The following is a 25,002-nucleotide window of genomic DNA, read 5'->3' on the forward strand; positions in this document are numbered from 1 at the left end:
TTCCTCAAGCAACACCCTACATGCAATGGTAGAGAGAAAATTTACCCCTGTCTTCATAACGGAGTCATATGAGAGAAAATCACCCCGTCAGACAGGAGAGTGGATTTAAAACAAGCTGTCGAAACTTGAGCCTTTCACTGCATCGTATCCAACCTGACACAGTGAGGGTCCTCAGATTTTTATCACAGCCTCAGCGAAAACTCATGAACCCCACTTCCCCCATTTCATTTCTTTTTTTTCCTTTCCTTTTTCTCTTTTTGTTCAAACAACACGATTAGATTCGCTGCTAAAGCTAACACCGTGAAAACTAAAGCGATTCCGTTATTTTACACAGACGAGCTCGACTTCGTATCCGGGGGAAGTGTTTTCAATCGCGGCCATCAGCGTCAAGACGGGGGGGGGACAAGGTAACAGGCACAATCAGAGGCAACGCTGCCTCCTCGCACGCGGATGCAACTTACTTTGTATTTCATTTTGAGCTTCAGCGCCTCTTCTCTCTGACTCCGGGAAAATGTGGGATTATCCGTTTATCGCATCAGAGAACACACATCTGAAAGGTGAACTGGCGGGGACTCTGTGCAGTTAAATAGCCATCCGGATAAGCTGCCAGTCTCTTTCTCGGTAGAGGGCTTTTGCTCGTTCTACTCCTTTCACAAGATTGCGTTTTACTACAGGACGGTCTTGTAGTTCATTTGCATGAAACACATCTGATTGGTCAGAGCAACGTTAGTCCTCGCCCCCTCGCCGAAAGAAAGGTGACGTCATTAGCACTTTGAATCGTATTGTTTGGTGCTTGGTAGTAGACCTTAACCTCTCAAGAGCTGTAAAGCCAGTATCGAAAATACGTTTGTTTGGCAAAAGCATCATCTAGGCTACATGTTTACATGTTCACGTTGTTTTTCATGTTGACTGCGTCCGAGGTAAATTATTGCGACTGAAGCAGCGTCGGATGAAACGGATAAACGAGAGAGCGCGAGGAAGTATGATTATCAGCGCTCTGTCACGTAGGCGAAGCAGTTTACTTATGAAAAGCTCCCATATCGTTCACATGGAAATTCACAAAGCCCTCTGCTGTCCAGCAAGCTTTTCTTACGAGTTTTGTCTATGCTTTGAATCAAATGACATAGTATTTCATTATGAAGAATCAGACAGAAATAGATAATACACAGTATGCGCGCGCGCGCGCGCACACACACACACACACACACACACACACACACACACACACACACACACACACACACACACACACACACACGGCTTGAGCACCTGTGTTGTGTGTTGGCCCTTCAGAGTACCGCCCTTGACCACAAAATGTTTGTGGTGCGTCACAGCTGAACTTTTAACTTCGATAACCATCAGTCACATGGCTAGATAACCTCTGAATGCATTAAACATGGACATGATTTACTCTTGACGAAATCAAGATGATCCACGCGGTGAACAAAACGGGCTTGAAGCTGTATATAGTTAGGCTGATTTCTGGAGAAAAGATACATTTGACATCGATGTGGAAATAAATTCATCTGCCACATTTCACAAACGTTTCTTCACCCCAACGCCAGCTCACAAAACCAACTAGACGCCTTGTTGGTGATTAGCATAACCTAACAAATTCAAGTCAAAGTTTTTTTTAAGTCTACGGGGATTTTCCAGATGTGCAGACAACTTCACATAACTTGCAAGGTTTATTTTGTTTCTGTTCTTGATATTCGATATCTAAAGAAGGGAACCCCCCCCCACGAAGCCATAAAAGACATGAATCTTTAGCAATATATACAATTTGAAGTTTTTCCACATACTCAGTTAATTGCACTGATATGATAAATCAGGGGAAAAACCAAGGAGGTGAGATTCTTCACCTAGAAGCTGATGTGGGCCATGAATATATAGTGCACTTCACTTTTCGTCTTTTGTGATGAAAATGTTAATGTGACTGACGCAAGACCTAATACAATTAGCAACAACATTAGGTGGCAATCAATACAGAGCAATCCTGTCTAGTGTCATCCGCTAATTGATTCTCTACCCTATATTCTGCCTGAGAAACAAGGCAGAGATATCTGTGAATGTTCTCCTTCATCCAGGTCATGGTTATCCAAAGGAGTTGAATCAAGTGCAGCTGGACTTGGTATATATCCGTGAAGACGTTTCGCCTCTCATCCAAGAGGCTTCCTCAGTTCGTGCCTTTCTAACTAGACCAAGCTAGTCTGACTGGCTGGTGATGAGACTCAGAATTTATCCTCTTGGAGTCGTTGTCAGAGCTATAGATGTCCATGGCTCTGAGTCTTCACGGATATATACCAAGTCCAGTTGCACTTGATTCAACTCCTTTGGATAAGGCAGAGATGCTGTCAACCATGCAGGGAAACTCATGTTACCTTATTTAAGTACTTTTTGCAAGCTAAATTTTAGTGCAATTGTAAATCTCTCATAAAAAAAAGCATACATTTTTGTTGAAAAAAAATTCCATCAAGACATCACGGATGTCAGCAGGGTTGTGACCACAATGCAGAAGGTGCAGAAATGAGAGAGATTCAGGAGAAGTGAGAGGTTAACACCCTGGCACATCCGAATAAAGAAACTGGCAGGAAGGCCCTCCTCTGTATCTCCCACCGTAGAACCAAGCTAACATTTCATATATGCATGGAGGTATCACATGCAAAAACATTCACTGCACCCACCAGTAAATCAACTTAGCTGCTATCATAGTGGGTAATACCCAGGAGTATCTGAAAAAACAGCTGAACATCCTGACCTGGTTGTTTTGGGTTTTTTTTCAGCTGTTGTTGTGCCACCATCTCTTCCCTCTATTTCATGCACAAATAGGCCCGAACTGAACCTTTATGTTTTTTGTTTAGGATGTTTCCATTGTCAGTGCCCACACAATCCACAGGGACTTGAAAGACGGACGAAAACACCCCTGATTAGCTTGTGTCTTATCCGTTTCGCAACGTTTTAATTTGTGTCAGCTCACTTATCGCGGCCCTAAACTGGTCTCATTGTCTTCGCCGCTCAGTCATATCCTCATATGAATGCCTCTTGTTGAGCCCCTCAAAACAATCATTTGTGTAATGTACACCGTGCCCAGCTGGAGCCCATTCTCTGAGCCACAAGTGGGTTAGAGGGGTATTCTTCTCTGTGCATGGCGCGGGATTATGTCAGTATACGCACCTGTTTCCTATGGCAAACACAACATCATTTTCCTTGGCTGTTTATCAGCACCAAGAAGAAAACAACCTAAAACAAGCGAAAAAGTTTGTTTGCACCCTTGGCAAAACACTTGGTGGCCTCCATCGAGTCCATTATTAGTCTTTGGTGTCAGAGGTACGACATGTGCAGTTGTAGCTGCATAATACAGCTGTAGTGCTGTTGGTAACGGTGAGAAGTTGAGAGAGGCTCTTTTTGCCGAGGCCGTGTTGTACAAAGTATTTAACGGTGGCTTTGGCAATGGCCCTAACTCCCCTATGCAAGATTTTTTGTGCAGAGGTCAAATAATTGGTGGCCAGTGAAAGATTGGCATCACCGCAGAGGCTTTTGACATTTTAAACCTCACGTCGCCATGACAACAGCCACCGCGGCCGTAGCATCTGTGGCCCCATGTCTTACTGTATTACAGGAGCAGGAAGGCAGTCGGTCTTTATAACCGCAGAGCTCACTCACTGTTATTATTATTGCATATTTCAGCGCGGAAATAGCCGGTAATAGTCCCCAGTGAAAACGAAGTGGCCTTGCTTTCATCTCTGCCAGGTGTCTGTGATGTTCGGCTTACATAAGCGCCCCCGCAGATCTAACCCCTGTATTGACAGAGGGCAGACAGGCCATACGTCTTCCATAAGTAGAGATCACAGCATCCTGTGAGTCACGCCAGGCTTGCCCGAAGCAGAGATTTTCACAGGCGTTCGGGCCCCGCAGAGGGGACTGACAGAAGCAGGAGGTCCCCCCGAACACAGACGGCCCCTCTGTGCGGCGCAGGGTAGCGGTGGCCCCCTCGCTGAATCCTGCCCCCCCCCCCGTGAGTGAGTGTTCCTCACACTCTCGCAAACCAAGCAGATTTATTGGTCTGCCTGTATTACCTCCCCTCCACAGCCGGGCTTTAGACAAGCTAGCCCCCCCCCCCCCGCTCTTCCTCAGTGTCTCCCTCTTTGTGCCCTGTGACCCTTTGTGTCCTTGTGGCTTGGCTGCAATGTAGTGGAATGCACAATACAGCACACACACACACACACACACACACACACACACACACACACACACACACACACACACACACACACACACACACACACACACACACACACACACACACACACACACACTCACACACACACAGGCACATACAAAAGGCAAAGACAGTGGAGTGACAGCTTATGACTCCAAAACACAACTGGGGCTCATATTGTTTCAGTGCCATTTAGCAGAACACCAGACTGTGTAGACGAGCCTTGACAGAGGTGACAACAGAATTAGAGAGAGTTTTTTTTGTGTGTGTGTGGCATCCCAGTCAAATCTAACATTGGACAGGATATTTTATCAGCATGTTCCTAGGACACAAGAGACCAGACAACATATGGTTTGTAGTTACACAACTGGGACCAGTCTGGCCCTGCCTCAATCTCAGAGCTGTTTACTTTTCCTCAGCTCGTAAAATCCGGGCATTTCTGACCCACACCACCGCTCGCCGCTTTGAAACCACAGATTCAACTCTCAGTTGTTTATTTTCTCGTCTTATATTTTGGGATAGGAGCTACAATAGATAGAGCTACGATGTCCTTCAGTGTTGCATTGTTTTTTTTCTTTCTTCAAAATTGTCATTAGATTATTCATGTCATTACATTTCCCAGCCTCCTGTTTCAGAAAAAGCGTGCGATGCAATGCTTAGTGTTCTCTGTCAGGGAGCAAAATGACTTTAACGACTTTCTCTCTGAATGATCAGCTGAATATGTGATAGTTCGGAGAAAGCCGTAATGGCCCGATCGTACCGTAACTGCTGGGTCCGGCTCCAAGGTTTCAGTCGGACCAGCCTAGTTAATGTGAAGGCCTTGATTTAGGTCTGATTGTCACAGTTGTAATTCAAAGCCCTTGAATGGCTCCTTGTCTGCGTCTGAAGGCTTTGCTTTATTTGGCCTTTTGACTCGGAGGTGGTATACGTGATCCGCAACCACTCAGCAAAAAGGCTGCAATAAAGTCCGTATCAGAGTTTGATTGTGCAGGACACGTAAACACTCCCTCTGAACGTGAATTACACCTCACTGGACGCCGAGGCAATCTTTTAAAAAGTAAGGGTTCAATGTTCACTCTGTTTTCATCCCCCTTCACTTGTTCATTCATTGTGCGTCGCTCAGGCAAACCTTCCCCCCGTGAGTAATTCACCTCTAGATCGTTCTTGTTTTCTGCTGCAGAACCAACTGTTCATCATTCTGTCACCGGCTCCTGCAGGATAATGCCTCAGTGTCAAGCACAGTGTTAACATTCACACGACATACCCCGTCCCCGCGCGGACACAGCCCAGCCCTGTACTATATGAAACAAAGAAGAGAGCACTATCACAAGTTTTGGTTTACACCTCAGTTTTATGCAAGCCCATTAATATGACACGCGCGGTACTAATACAGAGGGTCTATGTCTTGCCTCCCATCATTCACTCCATCTAACATGAAGGCGACTCACCACTCAGTGCTGGGAGGGCATAGCAGTCGGTCCATCCAGTAGCTGACATGGCGCCATCGCACGTGAGACTGTGCACCTTGTGACATGGGCGCCGTCCCAGTGGCGAGACATGTATGATACTGGGCCAGAGGTGTGATCAGTGTGTGGTGATGGTCAATTAAATGTTGACGCTTACATTTCCACTGCAAGACACCCTGTCTAGGTACAAGAACCATGAGACAGACCATGTGCCTTGAACCCCACCCCACCCACCCACACACACACAACCACCATGCCACCCCACTTCTCTGCTTGATGAGTGTGCGTGTGCGTGCGTTCGTGTGTGCGTGCATGTGTGTGTGTGGGCATGCATGTTAAGGGGATATGTTGGTGCAGTCTAGCTTTAATCAGGCCACTAATCCCATAGTGCCTTAAACCATCACCATTGTTGGAACAACAGTAGGAGTGAAAGCAGACACTTTGAGCTGTTTTAGAGAAGATGAGGGCCTAGTCTGTGTGTATGTGTATGTGTGTGTGCATGTGTGCTCATGTTGTGTGTTGGCTTCATTGCTGTTTGACATGATGTTTCAGTATTTTGATGTCCTAACCAAACTCAGCCTGCTGCATAATTACAAGGTGTTCTGATTGGCATTCATGGGCCCTCGAATTGACAAGTCATTTTAATCTCATCGCAGCAAGTTCCGCTGCACGGCTTTCTCCTCCTCTCCCAGCCCCAGATTTCCGTTCTTATTATTTTCATGACTTTAATTCAGACTTGCACTAAAGAACTCTCCACTTGTGTGATGGATCCAGAGCATTTCGGGCAGCTCCTCTCGGATGGGGCTGTCCAAGGCTTTGAAACAAAGCATGGAGAGAAAAGCAGTGGTTTTGGCCTAGCTCTGCTGGTTATTTATGGAGAGGATCCATCCATCCTTTGTTGCTCTGTGGGCATGAACGATGCGGGTGGGAATTCTGGGAAGCGGGATCTAAAAATGAGGCAAATCTCCCGGCCAACCCCCCCCCACACACACACGATTCCCCCGCCCCACCATGATTCTGGGTGATGTGGACGGTGCAGACAGTCAGTGCCTCTGGCTTTGGAAATGCATGCAGACGCAGGCACACACACAAAGACACACACACAAAGACCCACACAAAGACACACACACACACACACACACACACACACACACACACACACACACACACACGCATGTGCACCTATACACATGAACCACATGTGCACGCACCTACATTCACATGCATCACACACACACACATATGCACGTAACAGCACACACATGACATGCCTCAGAGGTATCATAGAGACACAAAAGGGGGCTGGCAGACCCGCATACATACACTCACAGGAGACATCTCAGAGGTGCTATTTTAAGACAGTGTCGCCCCTCAAACGCAACACAAAAAATGCACAGACACACGGATGCATACACACGGACACACATGTACGCACAAAGAAAACAAACACAATCTAAGTAGTAATTCTTTACCTCTCTTCCACTTCCAGTCCTGTTACTCACCATTTTCTTGAGAGACAAACAGCCCCGTGCCAAGTGACCTACTTTTGGCGTCTTTTGACTGCGCTGTACACATTAACCTTCCCTCTCTCTATTTAACCGACCTTCTCATGTTCCCCGTGGCTTCTTTCCTCTGTGGTCATCCTTGCATATGTGTAAACCCCAGGCATGTTTTGTTAGTTTAATCTTCCCCAAACACATGGAATAAAACAAAATCATGCAAAAGAGCTCGGACAAATATGTGGGAAAGAAAGACAGGGGTACAATGCAAGCCATCCAACACTGGACCGATTGTGCTCGTGTTTGTGTGTGTGTGTGTGTGTGTGTGTGTGTGTGTGTGTGTGTGTGTGTGTGTGTGTGTGTGTGTGTGTGTGTGTGCGTGTGTGTGTGTGCGTGTGTGTGTGTGTTTGTACCTCTAGTATGACTGTTGGTTCACATGAAATGGAGGTTCTGGTTTCCTGCATACCCTGGTGACTGAGATGAATGGGTGTAGTGTGGGTAGGTTGTTAATGAACTCATAGCAGGGTGTAGTCTGCGGACTGGACGAGAGGAGCGTCGGATTGCTCAAGACACAGACTGGAGCGAAACACGGCAAATCTAATTGTGGCTTCAGAAAAAAGGGTCTGTCAGGATGCTGAACTCTTCCTGGGCTCAGCAGGGAATGGGTTAGGGCAGGCATTTGACTTACATCTGGATTTAGTGTTGGTGGTGGGCAGAGGATAGGGGAAGAGAGGAGAGGAGATGAGACGTGCTGAAATAAGGGACATCCACAGTGTTACTGATGCAATGTTTTATCGGCTTGAATCAAAGGCAGATAGATGACATCAACTAGCTCTGTAGGAGTACTTTGGTTCTTCTCTCTCTCTCTCTCTCTCTCTCTCTCTCTCTCTCTCTCTCTCTCTCTCTCTCTCTCTCTCTCTCTCTCTCTCTCTCTCTCTCTCTCTCTCTCTCTCTCTCTCACACACACACACACACACACACACACACACAGAGCCAAATTGTGGTGAGTGGTGCGATTCAGTTACTGCTCCCAGCCATCCGGAGTGGTTTCATTTCAGTGTCCATGTTCCAGTGCAGCCAGAATCTCCACTGAATGGATCAGGCTGAACTTCACTGGTAGTTACTCACCGTCCTCTGAAACGCTCACAGCCCATGTCTAACTTGTTAGCCATGTGACAGTCGTTTTTTTTTTAAAAATTCGAGTAATATTAACATTAAAAAGACACAAAGTTTGTCGACGCCGAGGCACAGCCAAATACACATGTCAGACATTATCATTTATAACACAGCTGCAGGATAACGAATAAACAAACTGGAGCTGCTGCGTCGAAAATGATATACTGTGCACTAAGTGTCCTCTCCGCAGTGTACTATTAGCATGTGAGTAAAAAGTCTGGTGGTTTTTCAGACATATTACGTCACCGCAGAGCTGCGTCATCTCCTTTCAGCCTTCAGAATATCTATCTTTTTTCAAAACACAGCAAGAACCAGAGACAGCTGGTATAAATGGGTTAACAGGGCTAAGCCCTCCCTATCTTTTACAATAAAGGTGAGAAAATTATTCTTAAAAAACCTTAGAACAGATTACTTTTAATTTTGGTGGAACCTAAGAGCAGCAAAAGCACTAAAGACTCACAAGAAAAACACAAAATACATCTAAATGGGCTAATTTTTTACAGCCCAAACACAATTGTATCAGTTTCCATTCATCTTCGTGTTACGTGAGTGACAGGTGTCTTGACACGTCCCCCTTGATTTTCTGACCATTTGGGCTAAATTCAATCAGCCCACAGGCACTGACTTTTGACCAATGGCAGCACAGACAGTACAGTGACGCGCTACTTGTGTGCGAGTGGGCGCGAGAAAGGTGAGCGACTGTGGCAATGGCGGCCGCGGGCGTTCGTAAGAAAGAGGTTGATTATTTACCTTCTCATCCATTTTCTTCAATGTTTTTGGAGGAACATTTGGAAGTGAAGAGACTGGGGACACATCGTCCAAAACGATGTTCAACTAACACAAAAGGACAAATGTCAAAATCGTAAATTTTGTGTTACTTGGTTTCAACGAAAGGACTGGCTAACGGCAAGTGTAGCTAAGAATTCACTTTTCTGCTGCCCATGCTTGCTTTTTGGGGGAGACGCGGCTTGGACCCAGCAAGGAATTGTGGATTTGAAACATCTATCCGACAAAATGAGGAAACGTGAGTGCAGCACAGGTCTCATTGGAAACAGCGTAAAGCTATTGTAACGTGCATGGATAAGTAGACACGCTGGCCGCCGGCTGACGGATCTGACCCTTTAGTCGAGCGGTTAGCGATGTCGCCTGCGGCGCGGGCGATACGGGTTCGCTTCCCGGCCGCGGCAGTTTCTGTGGTTGCGTGGCCCCCTCGAATTTGCTACACTATGAAGGCTGGGTAAAGTTAACATCTCCTGTCAACTTGATGAGGGCCACCGCATTTCTATACAGAGACACGACGAGCTGGTAAAGAAAAACAGGCATTCATGATCACGGATTGTGGGCTGTATTTAATTTTGTGGGGCACGCGAGCTAGCTCTGCGGGGGTCTGACGAATCTCCGACTTCACTGCAGCGGGGGGCGTGTTTCTGGACCTTGTTGACCAGTTCTCTTTTTTTTTGGATAGCCAGTTAGCCAATCACCTGTCAAACACACAGGTTGCCAAGTACACGTCTCAGACAAGCCACAAATGAGTTGCTTCACTGTATGTTGGCTGTGTATTGACAAAAAGTGGCTGATGAAATATCGCAGGCACCATTTGTGGCTGTGCAAGCTGACGAGACAACCGATGTGGCGTGTGTAAGCCAGTGCGTGATTGTGCTCAGGGAACAAGAGCGTTGAAATGAACACTAATAGCCATCACAACCGCCATGACATCTGGAGAGTCAGAGAGGTGTCTCAGTACACTTAAGAGGATCAAATCATTCCTCCGAAGTATTGTGGGACAGGATAGGCTGAACGCCTTGGCTATGCTGTCTATTGAGCGGGACTTCATCCCAAAATCACCGGACTTCAGTGACATGGTGATTAACCTGTTTGCATCCCAGAGAGGTCGTCGATGTGAGTTTCTCTTCTCTTCAGATAAGGTAGGCCCCAGCCTATAGACCTCTTAAAAGACCGTCAGACACGTTTAGCTTTCCTGTCTACATATTGCTTGCCTCTCTTCGGTAATGACCGTTATTTTTGCTGTGCTTACCAAATTGCTTTATTCGGGACATGTTTGACACAATGTGCTGCAAAAACAGTTGTGGTAAAAACAACTGCAGTATTTATTGGCCGTCGTTTCAGTTGGGACACGTTTTGTTGTGCATCCTCAGGGGAGCCCTTTTAGGCTACACGGTTCTGCATTCTGTTCTATCATGCTGCATATCATTCCACCACCCCTACATATGTTGTTCTTGTTAAAATGGCGCGTGCTAATGTGTACAGAGAAAAATGGTCAAATGGAATGCGTGTGTGTGTGTGTGTGTGAGAACGTTTTTTGCATTAGCCCATACTTATACTTCTCAATAGTGTTGTTGTAGAGCACTTGCTATAACAAGGTGTAAAGTGTCGTTGCTCTAACTTGGTATATCTCAGATGTTATGTTGTTGTTGCTGCAGCGTGAACTATAGATGGTTATACTATATTTGTTAGCCCATCCACCCATTATCACCACCAGCCGCCACTGGCAAGGACCATAGTACTGCAGTAGTACATACATTTAAAACGTCCCCCCATTCTGCCACTCGGGTTTGAACTGCACCCTCCACCATTGTTGGCTGTTGTTGTGTAGTATCACAATGCATTATGGGACGCTGATGCCAGTGTAGCGCCGAATTCAAGGAGTAGGCGGGAATCGAACCTGGGTTCCCCGCACCACGGGTGACTGCGCTAACCAGTCAACTAAAGGGCCCGAGTGGTTAGCCAAGGGCTAGTACTGTTACACCAGCATAATGTCCAGTGGTTGCCTACTACGGTGTTTTTTGTTTGCACACGTTTCATGCATGTGGTTTTGTACATACTAAAATCACTCGTACTATTTTGGCATGCTAAATAGTGTATGTGTGCAGTTTCGGCCATTTATTTTCTCCAAACTGGTAATGGTCATTTGTATTTTTTATTAGATGTACTAAAGAGTAATTGCATAGTTTCTTGCACCCAGTGAGAGCTATTTCACTTTTTGTTAATGGACTGGCTTGATAATGAATGGAAAGAGCTTATTTGTGCTGCTGTTGTGTGAGAACCTTGAGGCAACAAGATTGTTTTCTTTCATTAATTTTGTTTTACTAGAAATAAAACGGTTATTTATACATTGAGGAAAAGTGTGTAATGCCAGGGGTCATTAAACCTTTATGTAAAATAAAAAAAAAACAGAGAAACAAAACATGGCTGTCAATGTGACAGTATGGTTCATTTGATCAAGTTGTCCTCTACAGAACCACGAGGTCACGTGCTTTCAGTGAATCACATGGGAATTATTTACCACTAACTGTAAATTAACGTTACTTAGATAAAGTTCAGTTTGATCAAATCCACGAGTACTATTCTATGGGAACACATTCTTCTCATTTCCTGCTGGATGATTTTCCAAACCATTCATTTAAAATACTAATTCCCCATCATGTCTCTATACCCTAGAATTGCAGGAAATTTTCCAGAAGCCTTTCTTGGACTCCACACAGGTACTGCATTTAGAGAGTAAAACAGACAAAACCTTTACAGCAGATGAAAAAGTCATTGGTAAAGGAATGCATATCGGGCACCGGGCCCGACTCAAACAACCATTTGTTTTTGCTATTGAGTCAATCTGGGGGCAGGAACTTAATGTGATGTTTATATTCCTAGTCCTTTAGCGTAGAGGACGGGCCTTGAGTTTTTATTTGAGTGAAAAATGTGCCTCATCAGAAATGATTTCATATTTCAAGTCATGGACAAAACAGCTGCAACTTGAGTCAGAGCTGTAGGCTTCCTAGGAAGCAATGTTTTGCAGTATTATCCTTGGGTTAATAATTAGGTATTTGGAAATTTTAAATTATATGCCTTTTGATGTGAAAAAGGCATATAATTATCTGCTTCCTGCAGTACTACTAGTATATAATAACAAAACTCCATTGATTGTGCACTCATATTGCAAACAGACACACACACACACCCACACATACACCCACACACACACACACACACACACACACACACACAGCCAAAGTAAACACACACACACTTGCAAATACACGCAGATGGGCACACAAACCCTCAGAGATGCACACACACACACACACACACACACACCAGTGTTAGGATTCACAGCATACCATACTGCTTATCATGGCCAATACAAAGACCCAGAAAAGGCTTTTTCATTTTGTTTCATTCTGAATTTTCCTAATAAATACAGCTCATAGTCTTCACAGAAACAAAACAATTCTCCACCACAGAAAACAATGGATGGGAATTGTTTTTCCTCTTAATGCGAGAGACTTGCAGTTGTCGACTGCCAGACGACAAAAACCTCCACAGTTTATCCCGAAACTACGGAACGTTTTCTCGTGGTTAACTTATCTGCGGCGCTGTAAACGTGGACGAAAATGAGATGCAAAACGAACGCTGCAAAAAAAAAAAGAAAAGAAAAGGGAAAGAACGTGAACCCTCTGTTACACAGTCATAAAGTGGGGTTTAACAAGCTAAGGCTTTAACAAAATGCCGGGGCTATTTCACGGAACAGCAAAGCGCAGACATCTCCGTTTAGCTGAAAATACAGATTCCACTACCCCGGGCTAAACCAATTCCACCAGGTCTGCTCCCTGAGCGGCTGGCTGGAAGAGAGAGCTGGAATGAAAACAGGGCAGGGAACCAACACCCCAGGGCATCCAGTATCAATCCTGACCTGATGCAACCTGCCTCCCCGCTCACCGCTCCCCAGAGACGCTGCTGTCTCTCCACTGCTGCTGCACTCGGCCTGCCAGCGATTTCATTTCCCCCCCTCACCTACTCACTCTGACCACACTTCTTCTCATTAAACACACACACACACACACGCACACACACACAGTCTGTTGTGAGGCCGGAGAGGAGCCACGTTGTGCTTTAAGCCGGGAGAGAAAGGAAAGTTGAGTGGTAAGAACCCTGAGGAGGTGCTGCTGAAATCTCCAGAGGACCATTTGTTTTCTTTTTTTTCTGTATTAATTTAAAGGCTGGAAACCATGGTATGTATTTTCTTTTTCAATTGCGTGATCACATCTGTCAGCAGCCCATTTCTTGTGATCGATTCCTCCATCTGCCAAAACGAAGTTCATCACAATGTCAGCTCATATGCTGACACAAGTGGTTGAAGTCTATGAATTAAACGAATGGCCTGTGCGTCTATTTCACATTCATATTGTACTTGTGTAATTTGGGCTGTGCAAAATATGCTTGTCATGGATTCCTAAATCTCACTTGATTGGTTGAATAACTCAAAAGTGAAACAACTTGTTTCTGTGTCCTGCTATGTCTGTCTAATGGCATCAGTTTTGTTTGGACTAACCAGTGGACAAGCCCATCGTTTGTTTATTTCGTTGCTCCGCTGGGCTCATTGGAACAATGGAGAGTTTATCGGCTGAATTTCCCATACACATATTATGCAATACTAGGACTGGAGGTGTGCCAAATACAGCCACAAATGGCCACATCCTTTTGTAATAACAAGTCTGGGGAGCCGTGTGCTCCCACAAATCAGTGCCATTCTCTGCTGCCTGCGGTAGCTGCGCTCAGCTTGCAGGAGCCTATATGTCAGTTTCAGGTTAGGTGCAGATTTGTCCGCCATTTGGGAAACAACATGACCATTTTGAAGTGTTCTGGGCCTGTAGTTGTCAAGCATCTCAAGTTCCTTGGAAAACACAGCACAAGTATGACTAAGGCCGAAACTAAAACTACTACTTCAGAGCCGGACGAGGGACGAATTTAGAAAGCTCTCTAAAATGCACTCTTTGGACTAGTAGGACTCCTCCTACGAGATGGGGAAATAAGCAGGGCCATCACGGGGGGTGCGGGGTGGTGGTGTTGCGAGGCCCTGCTCATTGACATGCATGCGCATGAATCATGGTCACACGCACATATCTATTCTAGTTCTACTGCACGCAGCTATTCTAGTCCTACTGCACGTGTAATCTTGGTGCAATACATTTTTAACAAGTAGAATAATACACCATCATCATGCACATATTCTCAGCTAGGACTTTTTGCTATTATAGTCTTTCAAAGGTAAAAAAAATATCAACTGTAAAACTAATGGCTTTACATCATCAAGTCAGCTCAGCTGTCAATTTATTTTGGCATGTTGAAGTATGACAGTATGTTACAGTTCAGTATGTCAGGTCTATAACCTACATTTCATTCAGATTTTAGATCATTTGTCAGATCGGTCATTACATGTAGCCTACGGTCACATGCACCTGCTTATAACAGAGGTCTAGGGCCTCTACAGATGCGCTGAATAGAGCTGGCGAACACTATGGCGGTGTGACTCCGGTCAGAAAATCACGGAGGTGGAGTTTCAGTTTGAGGATATTTATTCGAAGAATGTGTGGTCATATCGGTCATTGACTCACAATTTCCTCGAAATGGAAGAGGCAAACTGTCGCTCACTAGCAGACAGACGGACTGAGACAAGCTGGTTAGAATCAGTTGGAAATGCCCTGGTCAGAACCGCAAAGTCTCTGCATCTCTTAAAGGGCCAGTAACCTGACCAGTAAACTCAAGCGAGTGCAGAATACTAGTAATACTAGCGGGAGCCAAACTAAACGCCTCTTCTTAACAAGGGCTTTCCTACACGCTCGCTTTGGACACCTGCTCAGCCACCACATCTCTGGAAGGGTTGACAAATTTATCCAGCGATCTTCGCAGCGATTTATGAAATGCTTCCTTTTTTTTTTAATTTAAATTTTCTCAGCACCCGACTTATGAAATCGGTCACGCTCTCATGCAGCCGACATTGTTTCCCCTTCTTCTTCTTCCTTGCAGCGAGCAGCGAGATGGAGCATGCGCTACATAACGACGCAATATCAAAAAAAAAACAAAAAAAAAACCCTGATTAATTTGTTAGATTTTTTTTCGTGTGAGTTTGACTATGGTCTAGATCTGACCAATGTGTATTTCCACATCTCAATTTTGCCCGGGGGGCTGCATCTATCAATATTGATAAGGCCGATATCACCGTATGCCGCAAACAAAGATTGCATTGCATTTGCATGCTGTCTCTTTTTCTTTCAGCACGTGAAGAATTCTTCCATGAGCGGCCGTGGGTACTCGGTCTCCATCTTTTCTTCATTATTTTCACTGTTTTCAATGTTATCCTCTGTCTCCATTTAGTTTCTGTTTCTCCAAATCTTCAGTCCTAAATTACTCCCAACTCCTGCGCTGGTCAGTGGTCATCTCTCCAAACCTGTGCCTGCTGCAGCGTTGTATTTTGTTTTTTGTTTTTGTTGATTTCATGGTTTTCATTGACCCGTTTGCGATCGGTTGACAGCCTTATTGGCTACAAAAATGCAGATATGATTCAAATTGTAAATTCAAAATGTTCTCAATAGCGAATTATGATTTTAAAAGTAGTGAAGTAAGGGGCATCCGGGTGGCGCGGCAGTCTATTCCGTTGCCTCCCAACACAGTGATCGCCGGTTCGAATCCCCGTGTTACCTCCGGCTTGGTCAGGCGTCCCTAAAGACACAATTGGCCGTGTCTGTGGGTGGGAAGCTGGATGTGGGTATGTGTCCTGGTTGATGCACTAGCGCCTCCTCTGGTCGGTCGAGGCGTCTGTTCGGGGGGGAATAGCGTGATCCTCCTACGCGTTACGTCCCCCTGGCGAAACTCCTCATTGTCAGGTGAAAAGAAGTGGCTGGTGACTCCACATGTATTGGAGGAGACATGGTAGTCTGCAGTCCTCCCTCGATCAGAACAGGGGGTGGCACAGCAACCGGGACGGCTCGGAAGAGTGGGGTAATTGGCCGGATAAAATTGGGGAGAAAAAGGGGGGTGAAAATAAAAAATAAAAATAGTGAAGTAGATTATATAGTGTAAGAGTAAAATTACAGACTTGGAAAAATTATGCATAGAAGTACAAGTACCTAAAAAAATTACTTAGTTACAGTAATGGGAGAAGTTGTAATTCGTTACTTTCATCCCTGGCAAAGCCCTAGAGGCGTGAGGCCCTGTGCGGTTGCACATTTCGCTCAGCCGATGTGATGGTTCTGGAGATAATTATTTTACCACATCTTAAGATGCAAAGTGAATCTGAAATGATGTATTGTAGTTTTCTCTGCAGTGTGCATTATGCAGTCGGACTGCTTACACGTAGAGTAATTTATAGACATAATAGGTCACATCAATATCTTATTTGTTAGTGTAGCATATTTCTGCAGGTCGAGCTCTTTCAAACACTGGTGAATTACTTCTGTTCCTAGAAAAGAGATGTTGATTTGCCCTTTCGCCTATTGCTAAACATAGGCTAAAATTGTATTACTCTGAGAAATATCGGACCATTAGGACTGATTTCCTACTCTGAGACGCTTGACAACTAACCCTGAATTTGTTTCTTATAAGCCCCGGTTGTCTGCCCCAAACTATACTAAAATTCATTACATGGTGTTTTCATGAGAAAAAAGAGCTTATTGTGATACTGCAGACGTTCAGCCCACGGTCTACTTACAATTCAGATTTATTGCTCTCCTTCTCACCTCTGCTCTCATCAATTCCCATGAGTCACTTTTTGCTTATTTCTCCTCTTTTTGTTGACTTTGTGCAATGTGGAGGCAGCTGTATCTTAACCTGGCAGCCCTGTGGAGGTATGGTACAGTATAATACCACCACACCCTGCAGTTAGCACAACCCCGAACAACAAAAGACCTCCGTCAGGGAATTGTACTATACAGGATGTACCGGATTCAAAACAACATGGTTAGCTTTTCAGTCTCTTTGTTTTCTTGCCTTGTTAAATAAACGCGACAGGCAACATGAGCAGTTTTATGACCCCCCCCCTCCACAGCTCCAGCTTTAAGAGGTGAATGTCAATTTGTGTCTCTGGGAAGGGGGTGGTGGTGGTAAGGGTGTGGGTGGGGGTCCTGAGGATAAGATTGTAGGATGTTGCATAGATGAAAACATCTGTTGGAGTTAGGTCGGCCTCTGTTCTGTGTCTGTTTGCCTCGTTTCAGCATATCAAATCCGGAGACAATGACCGTCTACACGAGGAGCTGAAAAGTGGGTCATGGCAGCTCCATTTTTAACCAGCCAAACCTTAGTCCCACCGGCACAACAACCTCAGGCCTTTTCCACCACTGCTACATTTGGGTTAGAGCTCTGAGGGACAGGCTGTCTTTGAAATCCGTTCTCTACCTTGTCACAGAAATGGGAAAAATCAATGAAATATTGGTCAGCACTTTGGTAGAAGACTGCAGAGGGACTCAGCAGAGTCCTGCTGAAGTTCAGAGCTGCTCTCCTGCTGCTCTCCGGTCCATCTCTGTCTCCAGACATAGATGCAGGGCTATTTGACCAGGTTGTCTGCTTGTCTATAAGAGAGAAACCTTTGGCTTTCATTTTTGAACTGAGTCATGTGGGCTGAAATCTGTGCCACAAGACAAGTGAAGGCAGCGTAAAGCCAAATACATAAAAACATGTTTCAGTTTTTTATTATTATGGTAAAGTTACATTACATTAAATTAAATTATAGTAACCCATGCAGTATTGGTAATAGCTGTAGAGGATGCTGTGCTGGATGATATTAGGTAAAGCAAAAATCCTGGAAATTCAAATGCAAACAAATGTTTGCATTTGCATTTGTTTTTGATACGTTCTATCACTGCTATATTAAAGATAATCCGGAATCAGGAACACTTTATTTGTCATTTCACTTCATGAACTTGGTGTACATGAAATGAAATGAAATATCATTCCCCCCAGTCCACAGCAGTGCAACACAAAGACAAAAACACATATCCAAAAACTAAAAAAATAAAATACAAGAACACATATATCCAAACTAGAACACATATATCAAAACTAAGAACACGTATATCAAAACTAAACCCATACGTCCAAACTGAGCAACAAAAAAAATCATTGTCCAAGAGAATGAACGCCAGCCAGGATGACTGTTGGAACTGCCAGTATTGCAAGAGGTAGCAGTTAGCTTAGCCTGCCCCGCTTCTGCGTCCTGTCAGACCGCCCTTGGTGTTTCCTCTTTGGGTGCAGCTCTGGGCAGGGCCGTGGTCCTTTGGACCAACAGACGCAGCAGACCAGGTTCCCTCAACCGATCCAATGCCAGCTGCCCCAGCCAGACACTTTCAACACACCTCCCCGCACACCAAACGACGACACCAAAAACACAGTCAACACTAGGCGAGGTCACCTCCAGACTGCCCTTGGTGTTATTGGAACTGCCGGTCTGCATGGGCTAGCAGTTAGCTCAGCTTGCCCTGCTTCTGTGTCCTGTCAGACTGCTCTCAGTGTTTTCTCTTCAGGCACAGCTCCGGGCAGGGCCATGGTCCTTGGGCCCACAGGACACGGCAGATCAAGCTCTCCCAGCCGATCCAGTGCCAGCTCTCCCAGACATCAAATATAGACACAAACTTAGACGCAGACATGGACAAAGACACTGCATGGACAGTACTGGGTGAGGCCACCGCAAGCCTAAGTTCACACCACCATCTTCCCACACTGGTACGGGGTGAGGCTGCTGCAAATGTGAGTTTGCGCCACCATCTTCCCACACTGGAAGCAGAAGCTTAATTAATAGCTAGCCCATAAATATCCAAGTCATTATTCTTTTTTAGTTGCCCATTTTAATAGTTACTGTCCAGTAGGACTTTTCTGGGAATAAAAATGATGTGGAACATAGCATTTTACATCTTCCTCCGTGCAGGCAAAGTTGTGGCTAACAAGCTAATATGTCAGACCAAGCAGTTGTAGTATCTCGTAAAGGTTTTCTTTACCAACAGAAACTACAACATCAACAGCTAAAACTGGGGTGCAACCATGCACCTCCAAATGAAAAAGTGCTGACACGGCACTGCTTCATTTCACATGGATCTCTGGTGTTTGGAGCAGTCAAACACCAATCCATTTACCAGAATCTGCCAGAGGGGGCAGTAAGTTAAACTAAAATGACAATCTTCCCGATCGTAGCTTTAAAGCTGAAATCTGTGATATTACCTCGATCTGTTCCTCCTCCTGGCACTGAGAACTACGGATGAGGTGTGGCAGCCTTATGTGCCATCAATTCAGCAGTAAACAGTTCCCTTTCCCTGTAAACATGGCAAACACAGCCAATCTAATGTATTAGAAGCTATATCAAGCTATATGGGAACACTGGTGTGCTGTAATATTGATTATAGAATTGGTAGAATTATCTGTCCAACAGAAGCATCGCCAAATTGTCATCACGTTTCAATTCATTTCTTGGTCGAGTAAGAACATATTGCTGCTGCACCAGTGTTTGTCCTATGTCAAAATATTCAATAGTGGTAGATGGAGAGTGTCTCCAACCACAGTAAATATCTTCTTCTTTCAGCTTGTTCTCTATTTCTCAGGGGTCGCCACAGCAGATTGTACAGTTTCCATCGGTACCCTGTGAGGGTGCAGCACCAATGGCGGCCGTTGTTAACCCGGGCCTCAGCCGATCCCGTATACAACCTCAACCAATCCGGTATGGGCTTGTCAATCCGCATAATGATTTGGCCAAATTTTACGTTGGATAGGGCATCCAGGTAGCGTCTATTGCCTACCAACATGAGGATCACCGGTTCGAATCCCTGTGTTACCTCCGGCTTGGTTGGATGTCCCTACAGAGACAATTGGCCATGTCTGCGGGTGGGAAGCCAGATGTGGATATGTGTCCTGGTAACTGCACTAGCGCCTTCTCTGGTTGGTTGAGGTGTCTGTTCAGGGGGGAGGGGGAACTGGGGGGAATAGCGTGGTCCTCCCATGTGCTACGTCCCCCTGGCGAAACTCCTCACTGTCAGGTGAAAAGAAGCAGCTGGCGACTCCACATGTATCGGAGGAGGCATGTGGTAGTCTGCAGCCCTGCCTGGATCAGCAGAGGGGGTGGAGCAGAGACCAGGTTGGCTCGGAAAATAGGGTAGTTGGCCAAGTACAATTGCGAAGAAAAAGGGGGAACCCCCCCCCCTTAAAAAAAAACCAAAAAAACATTACGTCGGATGCCCTTCCTGACACAACCACTAACCCTATGGGTGGGAGCACAGGTAAAGCACCGGATGCCATCCCAGTGTTCATGGACTTGTGCCTGTGCCCATATTTACTGTGGTCTCCAACCACAGTAAATGTGCCAGTTAATATTGTGTAACTTGACTCCGTAGCCAAGATAAAAGAAACAAGTATGCGTGGAGAAAAAAGCCTGGATTTCAGCTCTAATATCTGTTGTGAGTGCCTGAAAGTAAGTGTGTGTGTGTGTGTGTGTGTGTGTGTGTGTGTGTGTGTGTGTGTGTGTGTGTGTGTGTGTGTGTATGTCTGTGTGTTTATTTATGTGTCTGGTTTGTACAAGTATGTGTATGTGTGCCATTCTGTAGACATTGGGAAATCCCTCCAACCTCAAACCTATAGCTAAGGTCATTGACCCTGTCTTCCTTCCACACACTCATCTGTCCCAGACAATGTGAATGAGACCCAGGGGAGAATAGAGGTCAACCATTATGTATGCCTCCAAGTTTTCACTGTCAACATACCCTGGCTGGGGACAGGGCTTCATGTCTCTGTGACACATTCAAGACTTTTTAGCTGTTTCCTTTTTTCTCTGCAATTTTTTTCCTTTTCTGGAGAAGAATGATGGGGTAGAGAGTCAAGGGAGGACATGCAACAAAGGAGCCGGGTTCGAATCCAGGATACTGGCGAAGACCCGAGCCAAAATAGTGTAAGCTTAAATGGTGGAGCCAGCAGACAGCCAGACTCTTCATCCAGTTCAAATTCATAACTCTGCATTAATCTTTCGATGATGCAACCAGCAGCGGCTACATCTGGGTATTTATGAGTGCATCTTGCTTTTCTTTGGATTGTGTTGATTCATCTGTCTGTCCGTTATAAGGCAGAGATCCATATGTCAAGATTGCAGGTGAGGCAGTGGAGGATGTGTCTGTTTCCGCCGGGCCCGTGGCGCCTGGTGGGAACCTGTGCGTGGTGTTTAGGAAACACCTAGAGGCTGTTTTGTGTTGATGGACTTTTTAGGTGAACTGTGACTTCACCCATGTGTGTCCTCGTAAAGCCTGCCAGGGACAGCTTAACCCTGCAGACCCTCAGCTAACCTTGGTCTCTGGATCAGATAACGACAATGTGTCTGTCTGACAACCTCTAAATGCGCTGCTTGATGTTGCCATTGTTGTTTATGACTGCAGTTCAGCTCTTATTATACTACTGTCAAGTGCATATAATTGAATATACATAATACTACATTAATAAATGCGGGGTAATGAAGAAAAATGTTATGAAAGTATGCTAAGGGCGAATGTCGTTATGTATGCTCAATAATCCAGGTTAGGAAATCACAGAAAGTTGAATCACTTCATCTGGACCCGTTTATTGGGTGAGAAACGTTTCATCAGTCATCTAAGGCGGCACAGTGGCGCAGTGGTTAGCGCTGTCGCCTCACAGCAAGAAAGTCCTGGATTTTCACCCCGGGGTTGTCCAACCTTGGGGGTCATTCCAGGTCATCCTCTGTGTGGAGTTTGCATGTTCTCCCCGTGTCTGCGATGGGTTTCCTCCGGGTGCTCCGGTTTCCCCCACCATCAAGAAGACACGTTAGGGTTAATACTCCTGTCTGTGCCCCTGACTGAGGCATGGCAAGACGAACTGGAGTTGGTCCCCGGGCGCTGCACTAGCGGCTGCCCACTGCTCCTAGCTACACAGCTAGGATGGGTTAAATGCAGAGAAAGAATTGCCCCACGGGGATTAACCAGACTCGGAATCGGAATACTTTATTCATCCCCGAGGGAAAATTGGGTTCTATTACAGACAAAGAAAAAACTAAAAACTAACAAGATAACAAGAAAATAGAAACAAACAGAAACGAGAAAGTCAGAAACTAAATAGAAATAAGAACAAAATGTATCAACAAGCATGGTGCACATAACACCCTATTTACAAATATACTGCACTACCGCAGCACAAAACAAACAGCACAAACTAAACCCGACAGGGTAAAACAAGTCGAAGGGCCAGTCCAATGACCATTAACTCCAAGTGTCTGACACTCTGAGGGAGGAGTTGTAAAGTTTGATGGCCACAGGCGGGAATGACCTCCTGTGGCGCTCTGTAGTGCCTTTTGGCAGAATGAGTCTATTACTAAAAGTACTCCTGTGCCCAACCAGCACGTCATGGAGTGGGTGGGAGACATCGACCATGATGGCACATAATTTCAACAGCGTCCTCCTCTCAGAAACTGCCACCAGAGAATCCAGTTCCACCCCCACAACGTCACTGGCCTTGCGGATCAATTTATTGAACCTGTTTGCATCTGCTACCCTCAATCTGCTGCCCCAACACACAACAGCAAACAGGAGAGCACTGGCCACCACAGGCTCGTACCACATCCTGAGCATTGTCTGGCAGATGTTGAAGGACCTCAGCCTCCTCAAAAAGTAGAGAGAGCTCTGTCCCTTCTTGTAGAGGTCACCAGTGTTCTTAGCCCAGTCCAATTTATTGTCTGTATACACCCCTAGGTACTTGTAGTATTCCACTGTGTCCACACTGACCCCCTGGATGGAGACAGGGGTCACTGGTGTCATGTCTCTCCTCAGATCAACAACCAGCTCCTCTGCCTTAGTCACGTTGAGCTGCAGATGGTTCCGCTCACACCACGTGACAAAGGTTCCCACCCCAGCTCTGTACTCAGCCTCCTCGCCCTTACTGATGCAGCCGACTGTAACAGAGTCACCAGAGAACTTCTGAAGATGGTAGAACTGTGCGGTAGTTGAAGTCTGTGGTGTAGAAGGTGTAAAGGAAGGGAGACAGGACTGTCCCCTGAAGAGCTCCAGTGTTGCTGACCACTCTGTCTGACACACAGTGTTGCAAGCGCACATACTGTGGTCTACCAGTAAGGTAGTCAACAATCCAGGACACAAAGGGGGGGGGGGCATTTACCTGTAATAAAAGTAGTAAAAATCACATATAATAATTATAATCAATAATAAATAATTATAAATGATAAATAAATTGTCCATCCATCCATCCATTATCCAAACCGCTTATCCTGTTCTCAGGGTCGCAGAGATGCTGGAGCCTATTCCAGCAGTCATTGGGCGGCAGGTGGGGAGACACCCTGGACAGGCCACCAGGCCATTACAGATAAATTATAAATAATCAAAAATCAGTACAGTGGCATGGCAACCAAAAACAACGAACAGTTTCACATGCAAATTGCTGTGACCATTAACAAGAGTTACAATGGTAGTGTGTACTATTCACGGAGGATTTGGGAATAGGTGCAATCACAGCATTGTAAGATGGCGACAAATGTACTCTAAGCGCCCCCTCGGTTCAGTGATGGTCGGTTGCTTTCAAACCCCAAAACACTCTGCACCAGAAATTGGTCCTCCCCAAGGATCAGGTCCCCCGGCACAAACAGCAACATAGTGTGCGCTGTTAAGTGCCAGGAGGATTGCCATGACTTGTACATTGGGGAAACAAAACAGATGCTGGCCAAGAGGATGGCACAACACAGGAGAGCTAACACGTCAGGCCAGGACTCCACAGTCTGCACCCATCTACAGGCCAGTGGCCACTCTTTAAGGATGAGGATGTGCACATCCTTGATACGGAGGAACGCTGGTTTGAACGGGGAGTCAAAGAGGCCGTCTGTGTGAAGAGGGAATGACCATCCCTGAACCGGGGGGGGGGGGGGGCTAAGAGTACATCTGTTGCCATCTTACAATGCTGTGATTGCAACTGTTCCCTAGTCCTCTGTGAATACTGCACATGGCCATTGAAACTCTAGTTAATGGTCAAGGCAATTCTCATATGAAACCAATCGTTGTTTTCGGTCGTTATGCCGCTGTATTCTCTCAATAAACGTTGCGTCCAGATGAACTGATTCAACTTTTTGTGACTAAGGGACAATTATAAACTTAGACGTAATACAGTACCATTTCATTAATGGTTATAATATATTTTACTGAACCATAGTTGGAATATTTCTGCTGTATTTCCCAAAAGAGGATCTGCTCATTCAGGTGTAGGCAGTAGCTACCGGGTCCTTTAAATTTCAGAATATCACTGCAGCTAATGTGAACACACAAGGCGAGGCGCAGGTACAATGCTCCCTCAGTCCTGGCCAACGTCTCTGGTTTAACCTCAGCTGTCACGGTGTGAGGAATGCCCTTTATTCCCCGGTGGAGTTTATTGCATGACAAAGCCAGAGAATAAGGCGCTTGGTTTTTGTTTTCATCCACCTTTGTCATGTAAGAGAGGGGTCTTTAGAAACCCCGCTGCAACAAGCTGAATTAACAAGCGCGTTTCCCACGTACCACTCTTTCTTCCCAGAAGGCCGTTAGCAGCGACAGGCAGCACTTAGGCGGGCAAACAGGAAGCCTTATGTAGGTTAATTCCTCTAGAATTTGTTCAGTGGGGAAACTAATTGTGTATTGCCCAACTCATTGAATGACTCCGTCAACAGGAGCGGGTGCGGGGTGGGGGTGGGGGGTGTCATTTTCATTTTGTAGATGGTGGCAGTTGTGATGGGTACTTCGGCTTCGGATTTTCCGAGTCACGTTATATCATCCATCTGATGCAGCCATTGTAGGAGTGAAACTTGTTAATGCTACACTTTCGCTCCACGTCCAACGCAAACTGC

At 45.6% G+C, this 25,002-nt stretch overlaps 1 protein-coding gene across 1 annotated transcript in view; it reads right to left on the reverse strand.

Moving 5' to 3' along the window:
• The window catches only part of nedd9 (neural precursor cell expressed, developmentally down-regulated 9), a 35,289-nt gene extending 34,656 nt beyond the window's left edge, over positions 1-633 (reverse strand). The window contains exon 1 of the mRNA XM_056297841.1: positions 462-633. Coding sequence (XP_056153816.1) covers positions 462-473 — 12 coding nt within the window. The 5' untranslated portion in view covers positions 474-633. The remainder of the gene's footprint in view (positions 1-461) is intronic.
• Positions 634-25,002: the final 24,369 nt, after the last annotated feature.

This window comes from Lampris incognitus, chromosome 18 (assembly GCF_029633865.1).
Source record: "Lampris incognitus isolate fLamInc1 chromosome 18, fLamInc1.hap2, whole genome shotgun sequence".
Taxonomy (NCBI): Eukaryota; Metazoa; Chordata; class Actinopteri; order Lampriformes; family Lampridae; genus Lampris; species Lampris incognitus.